Genomic DNA, 25,996 nt, shown 5'->3' with positions numbered 1-25,996 from the left:
TGGGGCAACGGCTAGGAGTGGGCACGGTGCTTGCAATGCAATGCTTGCAATGCAGAGCCCTTGAGACAAACGGGCTCCTCCGCGTGCATGCGGGGGGCGGGGGGCTCGCTTGTCGAGTTTCTGGAACTTTCCATGGTCAGACCAGGAATCACTGTACAGCAACACTGTTCCAGAATGTATCAATGATGCTACAGGAGTCCCATGAAGCTGCCAAATGCTGTTTAGAAACGAATCTCTCTTGTCAACAGCATTGTTCAGATAGAAATAAAACGTGAACTAAGTCAAAACATGGGCTGTTGAAATGTGCCTTTTATCTCAGACCTCGTCTCGGGCATAACCAAGGCATAACCAAGCTGTCTTGCCTCCCCCTGTCCCCCCCCCCCCAAAAAAAGCAGTAGGAAAAGCAGTAGGAAAAGTATGTCCCTCATCACACCAACCCGGTGCTCACAGCGGGGCTAAGTGCGGGATTGCCATCTTTTCCTCAGTCTCCTCTTTTCTTCAAGGACCTGACACAGAAGGACACGTTTGCAATTGGCACTGTTATTTTATTAGTACGAGTATACTGAAACAATAAACTTGTACTGGTATACAGACAATTTATTTAAAACAATTTTGTTCAAATTTTGAATCAAACATTGTTTTATTATAATAATGAAATAATTTCTACCTAGAAAACCTGCAAGCACCATCAAAGAAAGGGACCATAAAATTCAATAAACAGACTCGAGTGTATCCTACAAATAGACACACCACGATTAGAAAATAGAATATGAATTCTTCCATTTTTTTTAATATTTGTTTTAAAAAAGCTAGTGCAAGTACAATATTTTACACTGGAATTACAGAGAGTATGCACGCATATGGAAAAAAGTTCTCCTGTCACAATAAAAGCTCTTAACTATGTATGCACTTAAAATTTTCTTTTCAATAAGGTGCAAAACATTCCTTCCTTCCCTAGTTCTCTGTACTGGCCATGTCAGTCTGATAGTGCCCTCTGGTGTCTCTTTTCCCTTGGCCGGTGGGAGGCATACAATTGGAAGTTTGGTGGGTAATGATCTGATCGTAACACAGACGAGGGTACGAATCTCAGAGATGGCCCTGGGGCCAGAAGTTAGGACTGTCTTAACAAAAGGCCCCCACAGATACTGGGCAGGGCTCTCCTGAAACCTCCATTCATTTGACCCTAAATGGATTTACAGGTGAAGGAAGACCCAGGAGGAAGAAACCACCCGAAAAGGCCCAAAGGGCAGTATTCACAGAACCGAATGTAGAGTGTCAAGTTCAAGGTTCACTGACTAGATAATTTACCCCACTCCTGGACCAGAGGATACCTTAAGATTCAGTGGTTTGGGTAAGAACCCGAGGAAACCTACACCCCCGACTTCTTGGTAACTGCTCTGTAAAGACCCAGCTCTCAGCAGTGTCCGTCATCTCAGACTTGATATTCCGGAGGACAGGATGCTATCCCGGGCAGGGATTACTGTAAACAGCGCTTCCAACGCAGGCCTTCAGACTGGCCATGGAAAAGGAGACAGGCTCATTGGCCATCCAGACAGCAAACGAACACACAAACTAAAGGGGAAGAAAACTTGGGTGAAGTCTCCAATTATCTGCAGTGGAAGACTTGAGTCCTTTCAGATAGGAAAAGTTACGGAAATTCTTAAAGACTGTTACCGTATAGCTACTACCTATTGGCCAAATGCACTTAATTTTAATACAGCTGAACCATTTGGATGCAAGTCATGAAGGACATGAAAAGCTGAAGCCACTGTCCCCTCCCGCCATGGTACAGGTGAATGTCAGCTACCAGAAGCCTTGCATTTTAAAGGTAAGGGAGGGGCTGAGATTCTGAATTTAAGAATCGTTCGTGGATGTGTTCAACACCCCTGTGGCTGCCCAGTTTCTGCCGGCTGCCTTGATTTGGGGACAAAATAGGACTCTTCTGAGAAGTTGCTCCACATTGATTTTGGCCTCAAGATTAAAGGAAACCCCCCCAAAACTAAACTAAAACGAGGCATTGAAATTGAAATTCATGTTTGATCCCCCCATTTGAATGAGGTGTGTGTGTGGGGGAAAGAAGGCTGAGCCTTTTTTTTTTTTTTTTTGTCCTCATAATGAGTTCTGTTTTCCTGGTAGTTAGGATCCCTTGTTAAAAACACTTCTTGTTCAGGATTATATTCTTTGGGTTTACTGGAACAGGAAGTGCTGAGGATGTCAAACGTGATCTCTGGAGAAAAAAGGAGTTGCAAGGGCTTGAGAGTTTAAACGAAGAAAGGAGCTCAGAGAAGTACTTCCAGCACAGGAATGAACAGTATTCTCAAATTCCAGAATACAGAGTTGCCCTCCCTCGGAAGAGGGCTCTATGTAACAAAAACATAAACGAAGCGTAGGTATCGTTTAAGAGCCTTTTACGTAGTAATTCTTCCAGGCCATAACCACAAAAATCTGATTATTTGAGACATGACGATTTTCTATATACAAAATAAAAAACCCGAAACATGTAACTTTCAACCTTTATGCTTTTTTTTTTTTTTTACAAACAAGGTATGAAACTCATTGTTTCAACAGATCCACGTCTTTCGAACACTGAATGAATCATTTCGACATTCATTTTTCTTTTGTGCAATTTTTGAGAACATTACCTGTACTCCTCAAAGCGAATGCTTCAAAGTGTTTTCTTCTTCAGCTTCTCAAATTAGGTGTACATTAAAAAAAGAGAGAGAGAGAGAGAGAGAGAGAAAGTTCCCACAAGGTATAGTGCTACAAGAAAAGATCCTATCCTGTAAGGTAACATATTTGAAGCGAGGTCATCTATGTAAAAGAAATCTCAGCTCCGGAGTGGAGGTGTGCAAATTCTTTGGAGTTTCCCTATCAACAGAAACACAACACTGTCCGTGGAAAAAAGAGGAAACCAACCCAACACGATAGCATACGCACGTATGTGCTTTATAAAAAAGTATATTTTCTGTATATTTATTACTTGATGTGTTCCTAAATTCTCTATTTCAGAAATTCTGGGTTAAAAACACAAAGGTGGAAGCAAAGACTTCCAGTCCACTTTAAAAAATAAAAAGCATAACTTCCTTTCCTTTTAGATTCCCACCGAAGGTGTTGGATTGGGCCGCTGCGACTGCCGCGCCCCATCTTTCACCTGGAATCACCGTGGGTGACTAGGAAACAGAAGTGCAAAGCCTTCTGGGAGAGAACAGACCAGTTTGTTGAGCTGCTTGCGGTTCAGGAGACAGTAGCCATGACAACCAGCAGAGCTCACAAAGCCGGGCCTCCCGTCCCAAGAGCTCTCCTGCTTCTCCCACATCTGAAATAGCGTGGCCTTAGTGTCTTCAAAAGCATTTTGAGATTTTTTTTTTCTCTACGAAAGTAACAGGTTTCCTTAGTAGTCACAGATGTTAGAGGGTATTCTCAATTGTTTCCTTAAAAAACAAACAAAAATCCCAAAGCGACAACAACAAAAATAAATTTTGGCAACACATTTCAGTAAAGATCAAACTGTGCAAAGAGTGAATTTTATGATTACTAGGAGCTACTGTTCACCTTGAACATGCAGCATTATATTGCAATGTATGCAGTGTCTAAGGAGTAATCCACACGATGCAGGAAATCCAAACATTCCTCGGAGTTGTACAACCCTACTCCAGAGCAGGCCAAGTGCTGCTTCTGGACACACCAGTGTACCACACACGCCAGCCCCGTCCCTGAGTAAGAGGTGAGAAAGGTTTCGCAGAGTTCCTTGTAGGGGAGAAAGAGGGATGCTGCCACTTCCTGGTGGGGGAAAAAGCCCAACACACTCACCTAACAGAAAACACAGAGAGTCACCATTCAGAGTTGGCCATGGGATCAACAGCCACGAAAAAAAAAAAAAAAGAAAAAAAAAAATCAAATCCTCCCATACCAAATGGGTTGAGCGGGGGAGAACCAAAAAATTGACTGACATAGAAAATTATCCTGAAAGTCCGAACGAAAATGCAATTTGGATCTCCACTTTACAGGGTTTGAGGTAAGTGGCATCCATCTCTGTATCCCCCGCCCCCCTCCCCAGTGTGGCCCCAACAAACTTGAAATGGTTCTGAAGTGAAGCATTCTAAACAACAGTCATTTTATGTATTTAGAAATCCCTATAAAGAGAGGTTCTTGTTTGTTGTTTTTTTTTTTTTTTTTTTTTCGCCCTGACTGATTTTCTTGGTGATTGTGTTCCATTGTAAACGCAAAAGACCTGCTGTTAGTAGTTTAGAAATGGAAAACGGGAAGGAAAGAAGAACTAAAGATGGCTAGATATTGCAAAGTGGACATCGTACAGAGGCGCATGGCTGATCCTCGTAAGCTGCACGGCACCGAAGAATTTCTACGCCTGTCATTGTTGGGTTTGCCACGCAGGAGCAGTGACAAAGGCTTGCCAATGTCTGCCAGCAAGACGAGGTTCCCTGTCCTTTGGATGTTCTTCCTATTTGAAGAGAAAGCTGCCACAGAAGAGCGGTGACCATTGTTCGCAGGTGGCCCCTCCGCGCCACTGGCCGCACGCTCAGAGCGTGCATGCACACACACACACACACACACCAGGCCACACTCAGAGGCACGGCTCAAAGTCTCAAGGACACAGACCGGAGGAGGAGGGACCTGTCCACTCTGGAAAACACCCTGGAGATTGAATGGGTTGATCCTGGTTCTATTTGCTCCAGGGTGCACCTTAGAAATGAACCTGCCTCCTCCCTCTCCACACTCGACATTCACCATTCCTCGTGGTGACAGGGGGACTGCAGCTCGTCCCCTAGCTCTCCTTCACTGGCTCTTTCTGCAACATGGTGACAGACACACGGGGCTCCTGAAAGCCTCCCGCCCCAGCATCCGAGGTGGGGAGCTCGCTGCGGGAGGCTCTCGCCTTCCTGCTTCCTCCCCGCCAGCCCTTCTCTGGCCAGAACAGGGAAGAGGGGCCCAACGGGGGAATGAGCTTTCACCTGGAGCATACTGGTCAGGCCTATGGAACGGAAAGTATTGCACACGCTAAAAAATCAAGAGAATGAAGTGGGACGACGTTGAGAAAGGACCAATGATTTTACAATTCCTATACCTGAAATAGAAGCACAAAAATTATGGGGATGTTCCTATTGCTCCAAACCATGTGTATTTTCCCATTTTAGTGTTGGTGTTGAGGATCCAGTGAGTTCGATACTGGAAGTTAAGCTGAAAGGTGGTGTGTGTGTGTTTCTGCGTCCACGTGAGTTTCTGTAAATAGTGGTACTGATGAGGACAGAGTCTCTATATTCCTCTTACCGTCAAAGGTTACAAAAAAAAAAAAAAGAAAAAAGAAAAAGAAAAAGGAAAACAAGACCTAATAATTGCAAGTGCCCTGAGCAGAATATATGGAAGATTAAGCAAGTTCTCTGAGCAGAAACATTAAAAAAAAAAAAAATACAGCACTAAACAAGCAGTATGACCGCAAGAATGGGCTCACCCAGCTCTCTGCTAGCATGCTGAGAGGGTAATGAAATCCACAGAAAGTCAAGGACCAGTTCTAGCTCTTCGAAACCTATTCAAATGTTTTTGGTACACCCCAGAAAACGGTTTATAAATATCATTAGTTCTGCTGAGAGCTAAATATAATGGGGTACTCGATAGCCACAATGTGGGTTGACATTAGAATTTTTTTTTCAAATTTGTGAAACGCAAGAAGTACTGCTTTCAGTCGTCAAAGAAAAATCCAATTATGTGTTCAGATAAACTGTAGCCGTTCCAAGTAAGAATATTTAAAAATTTCTCCTTACTTATAAAACTTTATTTTTTTTAAAAGCACTTTAAGACACACACTCAAAACCCACAAACAATGTTTCAGGTCTCTGGGGATGAAAGGTTTAAACTGTGAAATATACCCTTTCTGGGTTTGTACCAAACATTAAAATCTCTATTTGATTTCAGATGGAAAAAAAAAAAAAAGTCATTCTGAAAATAACATTAATATCAACGATAATAAAGTAATTGTTTTTTTTTTTAAAAAAAAAAACTTGCTCACATATATAAATGTCTTTATGGAAAACTTTCTCAATGAGTCTGAAGAAAATTCTCAGAGTTGTCCTGCTAAGACCTGTTTTTTTTTTTGTTTTTTTTTTGTTTTTGTTTTTTGTGACAGATGTGGTAGAAAGACCAAAATGAATTTTGAAAGGAACATAACCTTATAAAATGGCCTAGAGTTTAGGCAGGTTAGAAAGTAATTTTGCTACATTTATTTATGCTCGTTCAGTCCCCCAAACCTTTCCCACAATGTTATTGGATAAAAACTGCAGGAATATCACACAAATTATAAACTCAAGATGTGCAAATCGCAAGGTTCTTTAAAAGTTCATCTTAAAAAGAAAAACACTGGACAAAAATGAGTATTCTTTTTTCCATCCCTTTTCTCTCAGTTTCTCTGCCAGCTCTGCATATGCCTTTAATTCTTTCTCAAACATCAAAGTGAAAAGTGCCTTCTGTCAGGCTGTACTCGGTGGTCATTCATTGTCACCTACTAGTTCATAATTCACATTCATCCCTTTAAACCACATTGAAACTTCCAATATCTTGCTCGTGAGAAACTCTGCAGAGCTGAAATGTAGTTACAGTGTTGAAAAAAAGAAAGCAACTTAGTTTTTTTTTTGTTTTGTTTTGTTTTTCTTCCCAAAGAGTTTAAAGGGAGATACAGTACTTGTTGAATGATAGACCAAGATGCTTGGTAATAAAGTGTGAACAGCATTTTAAGTGCTTAGAGATAGTAATATATATGCTCATCTTCAAAATCTAATTCCTCACGTCACACTGGAATCTGAAAAAAGTGGCACCCGAGTTGTCCATAGTCATGAACTATAAACAGTACTAGAGTTAAAAGACAAGATTTGCAAACCCAATGCGAAGAAGAGCTCCCGCAGCGGTCTGAAGGGCAGTTTGCGTCTACCTCTTGGGAGCGAAGTCAATGTGATAACCTGATTGGTTTTCCTAACACTGCACGGAATCCAGAGTGGGTGTCCACCCTCTGCCACCCCGGCCGCCGCCCCCCTCACCGTGCGGGGCGCCATGAGCAGAAGCCGCCCAGCCCCCCGGGACACCCTCGAGACATCACTGCCCTAGTAAAGCAGAAACGAAATCCCACGTGTGGCAGTTGCTCTAAAAAAATATCAGTGCAGTCAGGCCCCATAGGGGGAAATATATATCTATAGGATTAAAAGTTGCTTTTATTGTAAAATATGTTGGAGGGGAAAAAAAAAGGGGGGATCTTTTACACGGTTAGCTTTCCATGTGCTGTCTGAGGCCTCTCTGGCGGGCCCTGCAGCTGGGTTCCTGATGTTTGTTTTGCACGGCAGAACCTCCCGAGGACCTTCCCCCTGGGCCTCCAGGCCCGCGCTGAGGGTCGGAGAGAGTGGGACAGAGGGAGGCGGAGGGAAGGGGAGCCTCCCTGGCCGCGCACCTGTGGCCCCCCCCCACGTGCACGCGCGCACCGACCCCCCCCACCCCCCCCCCCGCCGCAGCTCCCTGCCCCGCAGAACTTCCTCGGGGTGGGGTGGGGTGGGGTTGGGGGGGTTGGTAAGCGGCGGAATCAGCGCCCGGTGGAGGCTTCTGTGCGGCTGGAAAAGGCAGGTGTTCGGAAGCCACATTTCGTTTCTACCGGGACGCCGGGAGCCCGCCCCCCTACCCCCCACTGTCATTGCCAGACACTCCTGGAAAAGCAAGTGCACCGGTCTCCTGCGCAACACCGGCTGTAACTCTAATGACAAGGTTAGAACAGAAACCTAAAGAGGGTAACATGTAAATACTGTGTTATTTAGCCTACAGTACAGTAATCTGGATACAAATGGTAAGGGAGAGCCGAATTTCCTTTTCCCCACACTGCCTCTACTTGCCTACATTAGACCGGCCTTCAATGCAAATCTTAACCTCCTGAGGAATAAGAGAAGGCTTAGGAAGAGTCAAAGGTGGCTCGTCTTCTGACTTCTCCAGTTTGCGGGTCTCCGGGGCCGACCACCTCCTCTTCCTCGTCGCTGTGGGCTTGCTGGGTTCTGTTTTGGTGAGCAAGGGCGCTGCAGGCAATCCTATTTTTTCCGGAAACTTGAGTTCGCCATTCTCAGACAGCATCTGGGCACTTCCCTGGTTGATGCCGTTCTCCTGCTCCGCGTACCTGTGTCTGCTGCCTGCCAGGATGTCGGTCTTTGAATGCTTCAGCAGGACGCTGGCGGGATCCACGGGTGGGCCCTTTTTAACAGAGCCGTTCTTCAGGTTCTTGAGGGTCAGCGAGATGCAGACATCCCCAACTGAGAGTTTGGAACACGGCAGATCAAAGAGCTGGCTGGTTCTCTCTGGACAGCAGGATGACCAGCCCTGTCCAAACACAAAAAAAGGGTACTCTACCAAAACCTCCACGCTGACCTGTGGAAACAGGGAGAGACAGACAGGCAAAGGGATGATGAAGACATCTGATTCTTGTTTTATGCCATACACACCCACACGTGCATGAGCCAGACTGGGGGGGGGCGGCACGGGGGAAGACTTCCTTCCCCAAGCCTCATCCACCAACACACAAATGAGGCTCTTGATTTTGGGCTGTACGTGTACCTACCATATATCGGTGCTGGGAAGAAGCCAGTAAAAGTGCCTTTAGTATTCAAAATACCATTTTACTAAGTATCAGCTCTCTAGCTGGCCTCCTTTAAAACAAATGGATCGGCCCCCAAGGATGCCAGGACAGATACTTAGTGTTCAGCACTGAGCCAGGCTCTGCAGGGGACTCGAGCACAAGATACCTTCTTATACTTTATCAGCTCACTGGAAAAATGCTATTCTCATGTATGATAGGGCTAATTAGGAATCAGAGTGAGACTGTGTGCAGGCAGCACTTCCTGTTTATCACTGTATCCCTGGCCCCTGAAAGGGCCCCTGGCACATGGTTGAAGCTTAATAAATATTTATCTGATACATGAGTGTGTACTCAGGAATTGAGGGGAGCAGAACCAGTGAAGGCTGTAGTAAAGAGGGAGGGCTTCCCTGGGACCCTGAAGGCTGGGCAACATTTGGAAGGTTTGAGGAGTGGACAATGTTGGGGAGAGGGTAAAATTTAGGACACAGAGAGCTCAAGTACTTGGCCCATCCAGGGTCAAGCACCAGGTACTCAAATCAGCCTGTGCATTTGTTTGAAGACAACTATCAAAAGTGGGGGAAGCTCAATAGACTCTCAAGAGCTTGCTGTTTTCTCTACCACCATGTGCCAATGTGCGCACTGTGCTAAGGAAATAAACTGAAAAAGCCAGTCCTGGTCCCAAAGTAGTTCACAATCAAGTGGGCAAAAGAGGCACATGAACACAATTGCTGATCAATGTGGCGAGTGGGGTTATAATACTGAATACCAACATTAAGTTGCTGGAGGGCAGAGGAAAGGCATAGACCAGTTTGAAGAGGAGGTGATTAAGGAAGTCTTCCTGGATGAGGATACACTGTGCTGAGTTTTAAAACATAACAGGGAGTGGAGTACAGGCGTGGTTGCAAGGAGAAGACACGCCCAGAAATAGGGATAGGTGAGCAAAGCAAGGAGACAGTGTCCAGTGAAAGTCCTACTGTTGCCATTAAATTAGGTTGAAATGCACTTGAGGTTCTAACAGTTTAATTTTCATAGAAATTTTTTTTTCTTCAACTTTATGCTATATAAACAAGAAAAAAAAAACAATGAAGTAGTTTTAAAGAGTCAATTTTCCATGGCTATTCTAGGGATAATAGACTAGGTAATCTGGAACAATCTTCTCACTGAGGGCAACTAAATGCTCTGAACAAAAACCAACCAAACAAAAATTAAGGGCGAAATGTAAATAATGATTTCTTATGGCATTAGACAGAAAATAAGATAATGAAAAAACACCAGGTAAGGCTCAGAAAAGGGTGATGGCCGAGAGATTTAAACCTATTTTCCCCTGAGGGCATCTGCACATTTCAAACTTGAGCAGTTTCAAAACCAAGTAGACCTCTGGTCATCTCAAGGGGGTGGAGGATGGGGGAGTAGGGAATGAAATTCAGGGTACCCTTCAGGTGTACCAAGGGAGGGTGCTTTCTGGTGAGCTCTACTCTTTTGGGCTGTGACCCCAAAGTGCTGAGTGCTGTACTCTAGAAGTAAGGTGAACCAGAAGTAGACAGGCCCTCTCAAGGTCTGAAACTCAGATTTTAATCATCTTAACCCCTAAAACTGGGTTAAGGTCTTGAATTATTTCCACAGTTTTTCACATAAAAGACACTCAATTAAAAAAGAGGGGCAAGGTCCATGAACAGACCAGAGGACATGAATAAAAAACCAGTAGAAACAACAGATAATAGAAACAGACCCACAGGGGCTTCTGAAGTAGAGTCATCAGATACAGACATTAAAATGACCTATGTTTACAATATTTAAGGAGATTAAAGACAAGTTTGAGGGTTTTGGTAGAGAACTAGAATCTGTTTTCAAAAGATCCATGGAAGTTCTAGAATAAAGAAACATACATTCACTAAAATCAGGAGACTGCAATGGATTTTCCAACAGAATAAATGTGGTTGATGAGAGAACTGGCGAACTGGATTCCTTAATTAGTGCTTTGGAAGGAACTATACAGAATGAGACACAGAGACAAAAAGATAGCTAACACAGAGGAGAGGAGAGGTGAGAGACATAGAAGACACATTGAGAAGGTCTAACAGACACATAAATTGAATCATACCAGGAGAAGAGGGAGATCATAGGGCAGGAGGAATATTTTTGAGGAAATGATAGCTCAGAATTTTCCAAAATTGATATGAGACAACAACCTGCAGATTCAAGAAGGCCTAACCCCCAAGCAGGAAAAAGAAAAAGAATTTCTCACCTCAGCAGGACTCAGCTAAACTGCTACAAACCAAAGATTGGAAAAGAAAATCCCCAAAGTCTCCAGAATAAAATATGCATTACCTCCAAATAGGCAACAATTAAATTCATAGTTGACTTCTCACTAAAAAGAATGGAACTATTTTGGGTATCATGTTCCTTCTCACCTGTATCAAAATTCCCATTGAACAATGAGTTCTGGGTTGCAAGAGGATTTGTTTTTTCCCACTTGTCTAAGTCTTTGTCTGTGAGCTAAACAAAACCAAAAGCAAGTGCAAAGATTACAGGTGGGGAGTCTGTGAAGTCTGTCCATATTCATGTGGAGATCAGAGAAGCCCAACCATAAGAACCATGGGCTGACTGACAGTGACAACTGTGGATGGAACAAAAGTTCTTTGTAGACAGGCGATTTTGAAGATTGTGACTCCCACTTTGGAGGAGCTAAGGTGATCCACAGTGGAAGGAATCCCATGTGAAATCTCTTAAATTTATTGACTTAATTAAATTTAAAATTTATTGACTTAAAAAATGGAACTGTTTTATCTAGAAGACAATGGAGTATCTTTAAAACACTCAAGAAAAAGACTTGCCAACCAGGAATTCTATATTGAGCAAAAGGAGCCTTCAGGAAGTAAGGCAAAATACATTTTTCAGACAAACGGTAATTAAGAGAATTCACCACCAGTAGATCCGCACTAAAGAAAATACTACCGAGTCTTCTCTATGTAGAGAAAGAAATCGATCTAGATGGAAGTTTGTAGATGCAGGAAGGAACAAAGAACAATGAAAATGATAGATGTGGGTAAATCACAATAATATTGACTATATATAATAATATTAAAAAGGCTTTGTTGAATTTTTATGCAGACACACATACACAAACACAGAAGTAATTAAAATATCCCCCCCCCCCGGCAAATCTAAAAAGTGGTAAATTTCCATGTGATACGGACTGTGGCTTTCTATTTTACCTACTTTATCTTTTTTGATAACTATGATTGATTTAGTTGTACACACGCTTCTTGAATGATGTACTTTATTTGTTCCGTAAAAGTCGTAAGTATTTTTAGAGGGAACAACTGGAGTGAATGTTCAAGTTTATTGCTCTAGAGTGTGTGTGAGCGTGAGCCCATATAAATGTGCATATTATCGGGGGGGGGGAATTGTTCTGGGCTATTTTAATAACGTAAAGAGAGCTAAAAATTTTTGAGTGTCTACTACCTGTCAAACATTTAGGTACAAACTTCACAAAAAGTATTTTGTTTATGCTCACAGCAGACTAGTGAAAAAAAAGTACTAGTGTTCCAATTTTACAAATAAGGAACTACAGTCTCAGAGAGATTTAATCACTTGCCTAACATCATAACTATGAGCTGATGGAATAGTGATTTAATCCCAGTCTTTGGCCCCCAAAACCCATTTTCTTTCCCTATGCTCCTATCTCTGCCCCTGTGAACAAAGATATCATAATGCCACTAAAAGAGATGAATTTAACATTTCCACTACCCCCAACAGTGATAAATGTTAGTTGAAATAAGTAAGATCCCATGACACAAGCTCATTGCTTTATTTCATTGTTCAGAAAATTGTGGAATAGTGTCTGCCTTACATCTACTCATACAATTCTCATCTCCCTACATAATGGGTGATGAGGCTGATATTTAATTACAGAACTAACATTATATCACACAAATATGTATTTGCATATATGTATGTACAAAGATACCTACAAGTTACAGTGTCAGATGGGGATGCCCACTGAGTTCCAAGTGGAGGACCAGCCTGGAGCTGGCTCCATAAATCCTGTCCCAAACCTCTTAGAGCCATTAACATCATACACCAAGCAGAAGGAACAAATCCTACTTCAAGTGGGGATTGTTTAGCTGCAATTGAAAGTCAGAGAAACAAACTTCTCAAGTGTAAATAGCCCCTAAGAATCTATTTGCTTATCCCTGCCTAACACTGGTCAGAGGTAATGTAATGTCCATAACACTACAAACCCTAATTCTAAACACACTGGCCTCCATTATGACTTTGTGTTTTCCTACAGGATCCCCTGTACTTGGGTAGAGTCTGTGTCTCCTTGCTGACAGACCGTCTGACACCTGCTAATGGTCAGGTTCTTGGTGTGTGAGCCATATTATACAAACTCCTCAGAGCAGCCAACATTTCATGTTCTGAATATAACATTTACTGTATACTTGTAGACAAATCTAACTGAAAACGTCCACATGTTACCAAGTATCTGCAGATTCATTTTTAAGAAGAAATGTGTTCAAGGCCTTTATAAGAGGTAACATTGCCGATCACTCCAAAAGCTATGATGCAGATGCATATGCTTCCCATTATATACATCATAATGTTTGGGGGCATTTTGAAAGCCCTTCATTACTCTTTCATCTCAAAACTCCCAAGACAAGTCTTGGAATTAAATGTTGTAACGTGGTCCATAGCTTGAAGAGCCCACCTAAAAATTCATGAAAGTGATGAGGAGAGAGAAGATTATTTGAGCTGTGGACTAAAAAGAGCTGATAATAATAGAATTTATTTTTAACCTGGATAGGTTGGGGAAGGTCTTCTCTACCACTTCAAAGGCTTGCTTTTGGTCCCTTCCTCCTAAATTCTGGCTTTGTCTCCTCCCAGAGAAGCTCTGCTATCCTGGGAAAAGATACCACACCGTACATCCTCAGCTGGGTCTATGCAGACTAGGAGCAAAAGACTATTCAGATAATCTGATCATTGTAAGCAGTGGACAGGATAGCTCAGGTCAAATGTTATTTTTGCCCTCACTAATTACTTATCTTTGCTAATATTTATCCTCACTAATATTTTTCTCCTCCCTAATTATGTAGACTGAATTATCTAGATGATGCATTTTTTTTGATCTGCATATATGTGACCTAAAATAAATTTTTTCCTCTTTCTTTGGTGAAAGTCAAACTCCTGTTGCACGTGTCGCAAATAAGCACACTAAAGTATTCATAACAAATCTATTTTTATTTCATAATTAGGTTTGTCAAAAGGACACAAACATTTTTAAAGGTTAACTGATCATTAACAGTTAATGAAGAAATCACACTGAGGGATTTTTCTGTGAGAATAGAGATGGTTAGGTTGATCTCCTTGGAATTCCCTTGGTGGGGAGCATTATCTACCTCAAAACACGTTGTACTGTTTGGGAGATGAAACAAAGAAGGTAGGATTTTGTGACATGATGTTACTTGAAACCAGAATGATCAGTCTGTGAATTGCTTGAATTTGAGACCCACGTGGGTCTTCCCTATGATGCCAAGAGCTTCAGGATATTGTTGATCAAGTGTTCACGCTCCAGGGTTTGCAGTTTTAGTAACGTTCAATATGTAATCCTGAGCACCTGGTAAGTGTTGGGGACTAGAAAAGTGTACCTCTGGTTGAAGATCCAGTTCTTGCCTTCGGTGGGGAGACAGAACATGCAAATGAAACAAGTAACTTCACAGGGGTGGAGTTGGATAATGGCAGCCATGTTATCTGATGATTCCGCTTGGGTGACTATTGGCAACTCGAACTTTACGTGTCCCAAATAGCCCCCCTTGGTATGGCCCTTGCCTACTGGTGTCTGCTCTGTTCTTCTCCATGAATGGCATCCCCATGCTTCCAGGGGTTCAGGTCAAGGTGCTGGGAATAATTTACTCAGCTCTTTCTCACACTGCACATCTCCAAATTACAAGCAAATCCTGTTGGTTCCGTCTTCCAAATATATCTAGAATGAGACTATATCTTCCTGCCTCCACCACCACTGCCCTAGCCAAGCCAGCTTCTCACTGGGAGAAAAAGCCGCCACGAACAACTCACTGCACGGTAGTGACACTGGTCTCCTACTGAACTCCAAAAGACACGAGCTTCTGGGTCTGTGCATCTGCTGTTCCCTCCATTTGGGATCCTTCCTGCCCTGTGTACTATTGCCTCCCATTCCCCTTTACAGAGAGAGCTTCACAGACCACCACCCTATTTAAAGTAACGACCCTCCATCCCTAGCATCCCCATCTTCTCTAGGCTGCTTTATTTTTTTCCCATAGCACTTATTATATTTGCTTACGTATTTGTTTGTGCCACCTCTTCCCCCAGACTCCCCCAAGACTATATGCTCCACCAGGGTGGAGATATTGCCTGTTTTGCTCATTGTTCTCTCACCAGAGTGTAGAATACTTCCTGGAGTGTAACAGGTGCTCAGTAAAAATCCGAAAGAATAACCGGTTCCGTGTTCGCTTTCTCTACGTAAAAACACTGTAATGGCACCAATGGCCAACAGAGGTCAATGTTTAGACGCCGGAAGGCTCTGCCTGTCCTTGTTTCTTTTCATCAGCCAGGACTAAATTGGACTTCCGGTCCTCCCCAGGGAGAAGAGCAGAGCCTTCCCTGGGTCTGGCTCACCCCTGAACCGGCAGCTTTCTGGGCTGAGTGATCGCTGCCTCAACTCATCTTGATTTCACCGAATCACACTTCAGTTGCTTTCTCTCCACTCCTGAGTTTCCTTTTGCTCTTTCAGATGTGCTAATAATCATTAATTCATTTCATGATCATGCCGGGGTTCAAAGAGTCTCTGATGAAACCCCAAGGAAAATATATCCAGGAGGGCAGTGCCATATAAAACCCAAGCATGTTACATAACTTCTGGCGGCTCAACACAGCCCATTTTTTTTTTCAACCCATAAATACATTCTTTTCCAAACACTTTGAGCAGTCTGCAGGATGAAATGTGAGCATGAATAGCCTTTGTCCTATGTCAGCTTGAGGCCCGTCTGCCTTTCATCTCTGGATGCCTTGTAGCCAGCACCTTTCCTTTTTAGGGGCGGGTTACCGCCCGTCCTTTTCCACCCTTTCTTGCCCTCCTCCTGCTGCGGCAGGTTCACCGCTGCTTCTATGAGAAATCTGCCCACCCCTCCCTCTCTCCAGCATCCCCCCACCCCAAATCAACTCCTCTAAAACGATCACCTCCAATTTCTATTCAGGATGGAAGAACCAAGACAGAGAGGCAACACATCCTCGCTTCCGGGCTGATGATTATTTATTCAACGTCACCTTCCTGGTCTGGCTAATGACTGGCTTTTAAGATCATTTTTAGCTCTTCTGTGTGTAAGTTTAATAAAATTCTGTTAACTACTTAGTCAACAACTACTGTATCTAAACACTGTATGCGTATCCACATATTTTTGCTGTTTGGGTGTATATTTCAATCTTAGATTGGTGCTATGTCTATATACACACATATGTACATACCACCAAAAACAAGATATAAAGAAAACAAAACGTCTGTTGTTTAAATATGTCTCCCCTTTCCTCCACGAGAATCCCTGTTTTCACAAATGTGAAGGGCATCTGTTTTACAAAACATTTTTGCTTGACACCATCCCAAACGTACAAATTCTGCCCCTACCCAGGATCAGCAAGATCTCTCAGAAGCTGGGCTTCAGTGAACATGGCTTGCTTTGCTTTTGTTGAAATTATTAAGTTGGGAATTGCCAACTTTGTCTGCCAGTGAAATCCTTGATCCTGTTTTACCAGGAGAAAAAAAAAGCCAATCTGCTTTCCTTAAAGGCCAGTGTGCATGATTATGTTCTCAACATGGAGCAATGATTACGTGGCTAAGTGAGAGACCCATTTTCTCCAGTGTTTAAAAGTCATTATTAAAAACAGTCACAACTCTTCAGTCGAGTGTAAGAATATCTGTGAGTGTTCTATTTAAAACATTTAATCACGTTAATGCTAAAACCTGACTCAGTCTTTGGTGGAAGTGTTTCGGGGTTGTTCGGTAAACCCACACCCTAGCTCAGAGACGCCCCCAAACACAGATCCTGACTGACATGCTGGGTTCTCCTCCTATGCTGTAGGCTGGCTCCCAGAGCCTCCACTGCAGGGAGGCCCCATTAGGATCTGACTCAACAGGTGGCTGGAGCACCTCTCAGACACACAGAATTCTATCCCACCTGCCCTCCTCCTCTAGGGTCGTAAAAGGTGTGCTTTAGAAAAACAACGTATTAGTCTCTGCTAAAAAGAAATGAGCGATCAAAGCCACTAAGTGACATGGAAGAACCTTAAATGCATATTGCCAAGTGACAGAAGCCAGTCTGAAAAGGCTACATACTGTGTGATTCCAACTACATGACATTCTGGAAAAGGCAGAACTACGGAGACAGGAAGAGATGAGTGGTTGGGTTGCCCGGGCTCCAGGGTGGGGGTGGGGATGGGCAGGATGCACAGGAAACATAGTAAATTTTTAGGGCAGTGAAACTACTCTGAATGATACCGCAATGCCGAATACATGACATGTTGCATTTGTCAAAACCCACAGAATGTACAGCATGAAGAATGAACCTTAACGTAAGCTTTATGGTTAATAATCATGTATCAATACTGGCTCACGGGTTGTAACACATGCACTACACAAGTGCACGATTTTGATAATAGGGGAAACTCTGTGTCTGGGAATCCCTCTACTTTCTGCTCAGTTTTTTTTTTTTTTTTTAACTTAAAACTACTTTAAATAATAAAGTCTATTAACTAAAAAACAGCTATAAGCAACAATGAGAGTCTGCTTCCATAATACACATAAGATTCCCTGGTTAGGGGCACGTATATCACACATAGACTAAAGGAGAGCCTTTTTCTTTTTCTTTCTTTTTTTTTTGGAGGGGTCACAGACACATCAACAGAAATGTGGTTCGATGCCATTTTTTTCTGTTGGAGCCTTTCTGGCTTGAGCATCGAGAGGAGGATTATCACCGACAACTGGACCACGGCCCCAGCGCTGGGCTTTTGCACACGGGGAGATCACTATCTATTTTTTGATACATTAGGATTCATTCCCACCAAGCCCCACATGTGAAATGCTGGCAAGTCGGTTTGCCTTGGCTGCTAAGGGACCATAAAGACCTCTGTGCTGCTCGCATGACGTTTGGCTATTTTTAGGCACCAGCTAATCCATTAAAGCATAATGCTACCACTGATGAGTCAGAACATAGCAGTCAAATTAGAAATAGTGCAATGAAAGAAAAGCCGTCAGCAGGTGTGCAGTAAGCACATCATTATAAAATACTAGCATGTGCGTGCGCACGCACACACACACACGCACGCGTGTGGCCCCCCAGGACAGCTACGAGAGGTAAATGGCACTGAATATTAAGCAGCCACCAAGGAGGTGAAGGGAAGCAGTCACCTCGGGAGGATCTGGGAAGTGAGAGACAGCCCTAATAACATAAGCAGCTCGCCAGTTAGGAAAGACACAGTCCAAGGGAAGTGTCACCCCAGAGCACTTTACAAATAAAATTCACTACAATTCGACTGAGCAAGTTTTGCGTACTCTTCAGAAAAGCTGAGCCTGGGGAGCATGAGACAGAGGGATGGGCAGGCGGCTCACAGGCAGAAAATGTTTGCCGGATGGAAGTGGAAGGCTCCCCGGGGCGGGGGGGGGGGGGGGCATCCTGGGCAGAGGCTCGCCCAGTGGGCACCTGGCAGAAGAAAGACACATGAGACCTTCATTCCTGGGGCTCTTACCGATGTGGACAGCTGGGCCACCAATGCATTCCTCCAGGCCAGCTCACACTTGGGGAAATACAGCGGGGCTGTACGCAGGAGGGCATTTAGCCCCTCCCGGAGAAATAGCGGTGTGGGTGCTCTGGAACTTTATCCTTCTTTCTGGACATTTCTAGACTGCCTCTCCTTTCATAAATTCTTTTTTAGAGCATGAAGCCTTTTATTTATTTTTTCAGAATCTAACGTTTCTCTCTCTCTTTTTAAAAGATTTATTTATGTTAGAGACAGCACGAACGGGAGGGGCAGCGGGAGAGAGACTCTCAAGCAGACTCTGTGCTGAGTGGGGAACCAGATGCAGGGCTCGATCTCACGACCCTGAGATCATGACCTGAGCTGAAACCAAGAGCTGGCTGCACCACCTAACCGCCCCTAACCTTTCTCTTCCCAGGGCCAAAGCCCCCTAAATTGAAGCAGGGATAGTCACGGACATTGTCAAGGGCCTACCGGGTGTTACACAGTGCGCTTGTTCCTTTGAACACATTTTCTTGAATCCTTACAACAACCCTCATTCTTCCCACTGCGTCAGCAGACTGGACGGCTGAGATGGTTTGCACAGTAAAGTATTTGTGCACTAATTTGTACATGATTTGTACCAGGTCCAGCGCTACGGAGGGGTGGAAGATAGATCCCGACTTAGGTATTTTGGTCCTGCATTTTCTTCACCAGCTCACCAGCTCACCTGCTTCCCACTGCAGCAGAGGACGCCCCCCTTCCTCTCGCTGAGCCGCACTGGCTCCCACTATTGCCCCGGGGATCCCCTCTGGGACTTGCCACGGACTTACAATCTTGGAGAAGAATATCCAGTGGATTATATTTGGCAGTGAGGCCCCAAGGGAAGTGATTCTGTTGTCCATCGGAGTTTCAACCAGAATCATGCAGGCAGGCTCTCCTCCCTGGGGTGGAAATGTGCTACCTGTCCCCGAACAGAAGAGGAAGGAGACACAGAGTGGCCAGAAGGAGGTGTCGGGTGGTGCATTTGGTGGGAACAGATCACACCTGGAATTCTCCTTCGCTCTCCCACAGCAGCGGGCCAGAGGACTGGGCACAAAGACACTGCCTTGTGCAGAAAAACACTGCAGCGGGGATGGCCGAGCCCCGGGGACGGTGACAGCTTGGCGACAGCGCTTTTCTCCCACACCGCCTCGTCTGGAGCTTCAGCTGGAGACAACACTGGAGGCGTCTTTCCGCAGTAACAATTAGGAGTTCAGCTCCTTAAAATAATCACCAAAACGACCCCCCCCCCTCTGTTTTAGACAGGAGGGCTTCAGTTCCCATGAGGTCTGTGGGCCGATGATGAGCATGAGGTCCGCAAAGATTCCTTCCATGTCCCCCTTTGGTTTTTGGTCAGTGAATGCTGGTGGTGTCTACAAGCCCTGTCCTGCGAGGCACAGAAGCCCAGGATTGCAAAAACGGAGGAGGCCCGTGATATGCCTTGTATAAGGAATCATTTGCCTGTTTCAGGGATGAGAAAAACAGCAGCTCTGAAGGAAGACAACCTGTCTGGCAGCCGACCAGAGCCCAGGCTCGCGTGGCCTTCCCCCACCATCCGGAGGGGATGCTCACCGTACGTTTTCTGAGGTCACACATACCCCCGTGGCTCTCTTTCCACGCGGGGATTTATGATTGGAGTCATAAAACCATCCAGCTATTGTGCAGAAAACCAGCCCATCTCCCACAACTTCCCCCATCAGTTTTGTGATTTTGCTAATTAAGTTAAACAATTTGCACATCCCTAAATCTCCCCGTGGGTGCAAGTGTGAGTGATTTCTAACGAGCTGAGAAGACACGGCTGATCCTCCTCCAGGCCAGAGGAGAAAACTTCTCAGCGCCACACTGGTGAGGGAGGCAAGCTCGCAGCCCTCGGAACGTAAATTAAATCCAGATATCAGCTCTCTGGCTCCCTTCCTCCTCCCCCTCTCACTTTCCCTCTGATTCTCTCCTGATCCCGATTCTGTCACTCGTGGTGAGCACAGCTGGTGGAGTATTTTAGCTGTGATGATGTCAGCCTGTTTCTGATAGGCTTCTGGGTAAAGTGACAAATCATTGGCCCTGTCGGGGCCTTGCACTTTGTTTCTCCAGCTCAAAACCCAAGCCACCTTTTTAGCAGGCGACAGCCCTCCCCAGCATGCGGCACCCCCAGGCGGGGCCGCCCTGACACACCTGCGAACAGGCCGTGACAAAGATTCTACCTTCTAATTTGCACCCTGGCTGTCAGCAGAGACTCGTGGTCTGGCTGCCGGAAGGAAAAGAGACTTCATGGGGAAGCCAATTACTCTATCATTCAAGCATCCATGGTGCAAAGTACCGAGCAGGGAAACACAGGAAGCTGCTTCCTCTCCAGAATGCCAGGTCCATCCGCAACCTCGGGAGGCCTGGGAAGCTCGCATCCACTCGGATGCCGGGGTCTTGGAGATGTTGTCTGCAGCCGGAGCTGTTCTCGATTATCAGTGTGAAAAGAGGTGTGGGTAAGGAACCAGCAGCTCTCTGAAATAACACCTCTTCCCGTGCCTGCCCCCGTTCACAGTAACGCCTGAAGGGCTGAAGGTGCCATGAAAAAATGCACTTTCAATTCTTGTTTATTTTCCATGCTTCACCTGGAGTCTGTTAGAAGACAACTTTGCTAAAGACAACTTGTTTTCCTTCTACCCGTGCCCACCTCCAACGCGTGCAGGCAGGTGGGAGCGAGCCGCACCTACGGGACAGGCAGGGAGTTCGAAATAAAGATGCCACTTAAAAAAAAAAAATCCTGATTTTCGCTATTTTTTTTTTAAATCTGAACTTTGAGAAATCTCTCTTTGATCTTACCAAAGACTGTAAGCCTACGATGACATTGCACCAGAAGAAAAGACATCTTTGGAGGCTAAAAGTTCTTGGCAGTGCAGGGCCTCTGACGTTGTGGCAGACCCCACATCCGGTCATTCACAAGCCCTTCTGGAAAACACTGGATAATCCCCCCTCCCCTGCAACTTGATCTCTTAAAAATACACTCAGAACAGTTCAAATCATTAACGAGTTTTTCTTTTGTTTTGTTTTCCCAAACATCACCTATGCCCTGACCGTTCTCAACTCAGAGTTGAAGGAGGCGCCGTCACTTTGGGGTTTTTTCAAAGTCCTCTATGGAGGGGCACCTGGGTAGCTCAGTCGTTAAGCGTCTGCCTTCGGCTCAGGTCATGATCCCGGGGTCCTGGGATCGAGCCCCGCATCGGGCTCCCTGCTCCGCGGGAAGCCTGCTTCTCCCTCTCCCACTCCCCCTGCTTGTGTTCCCTCTCTCGCTGTGTGTGTCTCTCTCTGTTAAATAAATAAAATATTAAAAAAAAAAAAAAAGTCCACCATGGAAACATTCCCAGGAGAGCAGGGCTCAGGGGCTCGACAGCAGGGAAGCCCCGAGCCTGGGGGCCAAACCTGTTTGTCTCCAAGCCACCTGGACAGGGAAAGTGCTGTTTTCTATAAAGGGGCTGTGGAATAGAAGCGTTCAGTGATTTAAGACACTGTAAAAGAGAGGACTGAATGAGACCGTAGAAATTCATAGAGTTAATAACACTTCCAGGCTTTAACACACCTGACCTTGACTGAATCTTACCCCTTGGGGTTCCTACTTACTACATGCACAGGAGATCACCTTGGGATTCCCAGACAATGTTAACCATGCCTTTGATTTTCTACATTCTGATGCTTTTGATATCTTGGAGCCTGGCTGACTGGAGGGACTGCCCCTCCCGGGGTTAGCTTCGCATGCACACCAAACACCCACACTCCCAACCCACCTCCTCCACTGGGCTCTCACATCTATCTGCCCTCATCACTCCAGGCCCAGGTACCAGACACCCAGGGATAACCCCTATGACCCAGAACCCCCTGAAATTATTCACGCCAGCCAATCCTCAGTCTGCTTACCCCATGTTGCTCATTCTTTCCCACGGAAACTACCGTATAGGCTCTTGGCCATGTTCCCTCCTGGTCCCCCCTGCCTCCTCACTGACCCTGGTGCTCCTGCGGGTGGCCCTGCATGGCGCACCCCGTCTTTTAGGGATCTGAGTAGAACAAGCTACCTTTTCAATGGCAGGCCGTGTCCTCATCTGTTGGCCTCACCACACCTAAATGATAATAGCACCTACATTTTAAAACACAGACGCTGGAACAGGATGTGGCCATCTAATGTCCCCGCCCTGACCAGCACTGTCTTTTCCTGACAGGGACAAAGAGCACAATGACCCCAAGAAGGGCCTTGAGCCCTGCAGCGTTTCTCAAGCAGGATTCCTCATTTAAACCAGAGAACTAAAAAAAAAAAAAAAAAAAAATCTTGAGTGGTGATTTTCGGAATCCTACAGAGGATGGTCCCTTACCAGCCCCCGTCTACAGGAGCATGGAAGTGAATTCGTTACAAACAGCGGATGCCTTGGGGCATTGGGGCTCATCTCTCTCACAGAACCTGGTCAGGAAACAGGATAGATCTACAATCTGGGTATACATGAAAACCCTGAATTCTCCCCACAGCACATTCGGGCCTGCCTCTTGGAAGACACTCATCTTGCCAGGAGAACGATGATGGGGGCATGGTGGGTGCCCCTACCTGTGCCGGTGGGGGGGGGGGTGAACATTACCTGTGCTCGGTGCTCCCCAACCGCAAACTGGATCACGGCCACGCCGGGGTGGTGGCTGTCCTCGATCCTCTCCACCGTGCTGGAGTCGATCTTCAGATCGCTGCTGATCTCCGCACTCTGGATGAAGTCTTCCGTCTTTAGGTCCTCCACCTTCTTCAGCTCCCCGTTGGCCAACTGGATGATGGAGCCTTTCATGAAGTAGGGGGGCAGCGTGGGGGGCGCCGAGGCGGGGGACGCCACCGATTGCACCACAGGCAGGTGGATCTGGGCCTGCACCATGGCGGGGTAGGCGGCCTGCGTGACCAGGGCCTCGGGGCTGAAGTTCTCGCTCTTGGGAAGGGCGGTGGTGACGAAGGTGTGAGGCATGGCCGCGAACTGGGGCGACGAGGTGGCTATCGCGGGGGCTGCTCCCGACCCCTCCACGTCGGCGCTGCCCACCGGGATGAGCAGGGGCTGCGTCCCGGGGATCACCAGGTGCTGGGGCAGGCTGCCGGCGTAAGTGATCGCTTGCTGCTGGCTGCTCAGGTAGCCGATGACCGGTGCCTGCGTCCCCGCATAGAAGGCGGTGGCTGGCAGTCCCACCGGGAGAGGCTCCGAGGCGCTGTGTGGGGTCTGGATGACCGTGTGGGGGGACAGCGTGGCAACGGCGGCGGCCTTCACGCCTTCGGGGCCCAGAGCCTGTTGGGGTGACAGCGCGTAGGACCGGTGCCCGGGCTTCCCTAGGTGCAGGCCGCTTTTGTCGTTGAGGGTGGAGGGGGAGGCCTCCCGGTGCGTGACCTGCTGCACCTCCAGGTCCGCGGCGGGGGTGTTGCTGGTGGGCAGGACCATCACAGAGGCCCGGACCCCCGAGGAGTCCCGGCCGCCGTAGTCGGCGGCGCTGGGGTGGACCACCACGTGCCTGGACTCGTAAGGGTGAGGAAGGGACTTGCTGGCCTTCACCAGGCCCAAGTCAGCCGAGCTCGGGGCCCCGTACCTCCGGCCCTTCTCCACCTCCCCGTTCAGGAGCTCCTTGGCCTGCATGGCCTGCTGCAGCCTGCCACTCTCAGCTTTCTTGGCGGCCTCGCGCGGCACAAAGTGGCTGCCGGAGTCGGTGTATTGCACTACGACCTGGGGGGAGGGCCCCAGGGTGAGCGTGTGTGGGATCATCGTCTGGTGCGGGTGGAGGTGGACGGGGATGGCCGGAGGAGAGGCCGTGCGCCCGGCGCTCTGCGGAGAGCTGGAGATGTGGACGTACTGGTTCTGCTGCGTGGGTGGGGGGGACCCCGGGGTGATGAGCCCCGGCGTCCTGCCCAGGTGCTGTTGCTGCTGCTCAGCCTTGTGTCCTGAGGCTTGGCTCAGACTGCCCATGTTGGCCAGCAGAGTGGAATAGGCCTCCAGCTGGGAGCGCTGGGATGGAGTGGTGGCCCCCGCGGCAGAGGCCACGGCACTGGTGACGGGGCTGGCCGTCGGGGAGATCAGCTGTGAAGGGATGAACCCGGCGTAGGGCCCGCTGTACTGGGAGGACCCGATGAACTGGAAGGTGTGTGGCAGATGAGCGTACTGCACGGGGGACACCGGCGTCCCCGACTGCGGGGGAGGGTACGCCGCGGGCAGCGTGCTGGTCGCGGGGACGGACCTGGGCGCGCTGGGCGGGGAGTAGTCCAGCCCCGTGGACAGCGCTTTGTGTAAACCTATTCCCTGTTGTAAACCGAGCTCCCCCGAAGTCCCCGCCGGGCCGTGCCTGCCGCCCCCGGGGGCGCGGCCCCCGGGGTTGCCCGGGAGCCATGCCCCAGACTCCGCCCGGTGGTTGTTGCTCGGCGGCCCGGCGGCCTTCTCTTCAGAAGGCCGGCTGGTGGCGGGGATCTCGCGCTTCTTGGGAGGCAGGCATTCGTTGCTCCGCTCTTGGTTGGATTTCATTTTTCGCCGTCCCCCCTCCACGGTGACTGTTTCACTGTCTGGCTGGCTCTGGGTTTAGTCTGATACATGGAAAGTCACATTTGATTTCTGTAGGGGATCCAGGCTCTTCATGAGGAATCATCTCCTCGTGGGTTCGATCGACCGGCCGCAGCTCTGGAAGCTGGGAAAAAGGAAGAGGGTGGGGGACAAGGGGAGGAGGCAAGGCAGGAGGAAGGGCAGGAGGAAAAGGAAATCAAAATATCAGACTGAGACTAGGCCTCTGGCTTCACCGTGAATTCCCAAAACCTGGTAAGAGCCCCAGCATGAAAGCACAAAAAACACTGGCCGTGCTGGACAGCAGGTCAGAAAGATGAGGAACATACCGGGCAAGTCAAAACCTTAAAGCAGATGACTTCTTTCAATTTTTAATTTTTTTTTAAAGTAGGCTCCATGCCCAGCGTGGAGCCCAACACCAGGTTCGAACTCATGACCCTGAGATCAATACCTGAGCTAAGATCAAGAGTCAGATGCTGAACTGACCGAGCCAGCCAGGCGCCCCACAGCAGATGCTTTTTTATGGCATTAACAACTCCCCTAAGACCGTCTGCATCTCCTAAGACCTGTTTCTCAATACCCTCTCTCCCTTTTTCCTTTTCTTCTTAGAGGGTAGATGGTTTATTTCTTAAATTTCCTTTTCAGAAACGCTGGTCCCTTCCTCACCTCTTCATTCCCTTGCTGGAAAATCAAATGAAGCCCACAGGGAGGGTGACATTGGGGAGAATCAGCCTCAGATGCAGGTGCTGGGAAGGAGCAGGTGAGGAGTGGGGGTCCCGAGCGGTCTTTGGGCATAAGGTTTGAAGCCTCATCTATTGGAGCTACTACTCAAAGGTTCTGCCTGACTCTGGGGCCATACTCGATCCACAACCATTCCCTCTTCCCTAACACACACACACACACACACACACACACACACACACACACACTACACATGCCAGCTCAGCAGAGGCAGCCAAAAATAATCTTGTGCTCTACAAGTTTCCAAAGAATTCCCAGTACAGCTACTCATATGGTAACAGAAAGCCAAAAGAAATCTGTG

At 46.8% G+C, this 25,996-nt stretch overlaps 1 protein-coding gene and 1 non-coding gene across 17 annotated transcripts in view; both read right to left on the bottom strand.

The window, feature by feature from the left end:
* Positions 1–524: 524 nt before the first annotated feature.
* The window catches only part of ATXN1 (ataxin 1), a 407,605-nt gene continuing 382,133 nt past the window's right edge, over positions 525–25,996 (bottom strand). For 15 of the 16 annotated variants that reach the window (XM_064597143.1, XM_054505717.2, XM_045866332.3 and 12 more), the window contains 2 exons: positions 23,026–25,081; positions 525–8,403 (listed from right to left, as the gene is read on the bottom strand). In XM_064597143.1, coding sequence (XP_064453213.1) covers positions 7,873–8,403; positions 23,026–24,921 — 2,427 coding nt within the window. In that variant the 5' untranslated portion in view covers positions 24,922–25,081 and the 3' untranslated portion in view covers positions 525–7,872. Of the gene's footprint in view, positions 8,404–9,292; positions 19,877–23,025; positions 25,082–25,996 lie in introns of those variants that run through there. The other variant, XM_054505725.2, reaches the window with a different exon arrangement.
* LOC123838088 (small nucleolar RNA SNORA40) lies at positions 11,008–11,132 on the bottom strand. Its single transcript, XR_006789422.1, has one exon. It is a non-coding gene; the product is annotated as a small nucleolar RNA SNORA40 (small nucleolar RNA).

The sequence above is a fragment of the Mirounga angustirostris genome, unplaced genomic scaffold, assembly GCF_029215605.1.
Source record: "Mirounga angustirostris isolate CCGP_5_RB_7025 unplaced genomic scaffold, mMirAng1.0.hap1 SCAF_8, whole genome shotgun sequence".
Lineage (NCBI taxonomy): Eukaryota > Metazoa > Chordata > Mammalia > Carnivora > Phocidae > Mirounga > Mirounga angustirostris.
This window is presented reverse-complemented; position numbering and strand designations above follow the sequence as displayed.